Raw genomic sequence first — 1,544 nt, 5'->3', positions numbered from 1 at the left:
CTGCTTTTCAGTTTCAACTAGTTTAATAATCACTATGAAAATAGTTAAGGAGCATTGCAGCATGAAGTTGAATGCGTCATTGTCCAGCTTTCTTGAAATCTGGAATTCCAAGAAACAAAAGGAACCTAAAACAATGTATCACAAAGGATAATTTTTTTAACAACACAAAATTCTTAATTAAGAGTTTTGATAGCTCATTATTTGGATAATTAAAGGCTGGGAACAAAAATATTCCTACTGAAGCACTAGAAGGAAACCAAGTAAGTTCACATACTTGAATTAACAGACACACACACACAAAATAAAAACAGAGACATGCTTAAGGGGAGGCCAAATTGTTTTATTTAATTTTTTAGTGACCAATTGGATTCTTGGCAGAAAGCTCTGCTCTTTTTTTCTTTTTTTTTTTTCCTTTAAAGAAATCAGCAGTGCTCAAATTGATGGGTTGGAATTTTTCTCTAATTCCAGTTAATTTTAAAAACAAACAGATGAACAGGAATTCCAGATACTGTTTCCAGAGCAGAGAGCAAAACTTCACATTTTTATGAAAATTCCACGTTTATACTTGACTGGGACACAGAATGTAAAACTATTGTCAGTAGTGCATGAATAGAACATTCACATTTGATCTGGAACTTTAAAATCAGAAAGCTGTACTCTCCTTTCAAAATTTTCATTACCTTGTGCAAATCAAGTCAAGTCTTCATGTGTCAAGCACACACTTAAAATTGTCCATATTTTATATACAAGACATCTACCATTCAGGCAGTGCAAAATACATCCTTTCATAACAAAACTAAAATGTACCTCTCAAAGTATGAACAAGAATATACACATAATACATGATGTACACTATTTACACAACCATTTCAAATATAATACAAGGATTTTTTTTTTTTATGTGATTATAAGACTTGACAGTCTTTTGCAATTTTTGTTGCAACAAGGCATGTTTGAGTTTCCTGGATGGAGTTTTCTTTGCCAATTACTCAAGAGATCTTGGAAACTATGCTTGAACTTTTAGGAGAGTTTTCAAATGGACTGCCATCAACTCCCTGTTTTGGTCAGACGGTTCAGCTGTGCCACCCACCCAGTGGCTGGGAGGCTTTGGAAGGACACTAGGAGATGGTGGGTCACTAAATTTTGCCCCAGCATAATTTTCTTTTTGGTTCGCTTCAGTTAGGGTGATAGGTTTCTTAGACTTGGCGTTTCTGAAGTTCTCTGTGTTTTTAAGTGGCTTTTTCTCCTGCTTCTGAATTATTTCCGGCGATACAGAATCTTGCCAAAAGTTCTCTATCTTTTTTGCCGAGGTGATCTTTGTCAGGGGGATGTTACATTTACTCTTCTGTCTGTTTATCTTTGGTTGTTCACACAGGTGTAAACCGTGAACAGGCTGGCTGTAGGGGATAGCAGCCTTCTCAGTCTTTCCCATCTTGTTCTTCAAGAACTGCAGAGACAAAAAATTCACCTCAACACACGACCCCTCTTCCTCAGGAGGTGCCTCGGGCCAGCGCACGGGCACGGTACCACCACAACGGCTCGCC

At 37.3% G+C, this 1,544-nt stretch overlaps 1 protein-coding gene across 1 annotated transcript in view; it reads right to left on the bottom strand.

The window, feature by feature from the left end:
• Window positions 1-322: 322 nt before the first annotated feature.
• Window positions 323-1,544, bottom strand: part of PNRC1 (proline-rich nuclear receptor coactivator 1) — a 6,047-nt gene continuing 4,825 nt past the window's right edge. The window contains exon 2 of the mRNA XM_009887531.1: window positions 323-1,447. Within this exon, the coding sequence (XP_009885833.1) occupies window positions 1,007-1,447 (441 nt within the window). The 3' untranslated portion in view covers window positions 323-1,006. The remainder of the gene's footprint in view (window positions 1,448-1,544) is intronic.

The sequence above is a fragment of the Charadrius vociferus genome, unplaced genomic scaffold, assembly GCF_000708025.1.
Source record: "Charadrius vociferus isolate BGI_N301 unplaced genomic scaffold, ASM70802v2 scaffold185, whole genome shotgun sequence".
Taxonomy (NCBI): domain Eukaryota; kingdom Metazoa; phylum Chordata; class Aves; order Charadriiformes; family Charadriidae; genus Charadrius; species Charadrius vociferus.
Note: the sequence above shows the minus strand (reverse complement) of the source record. Positions and strands in the feature narration are given on the sequence as shown.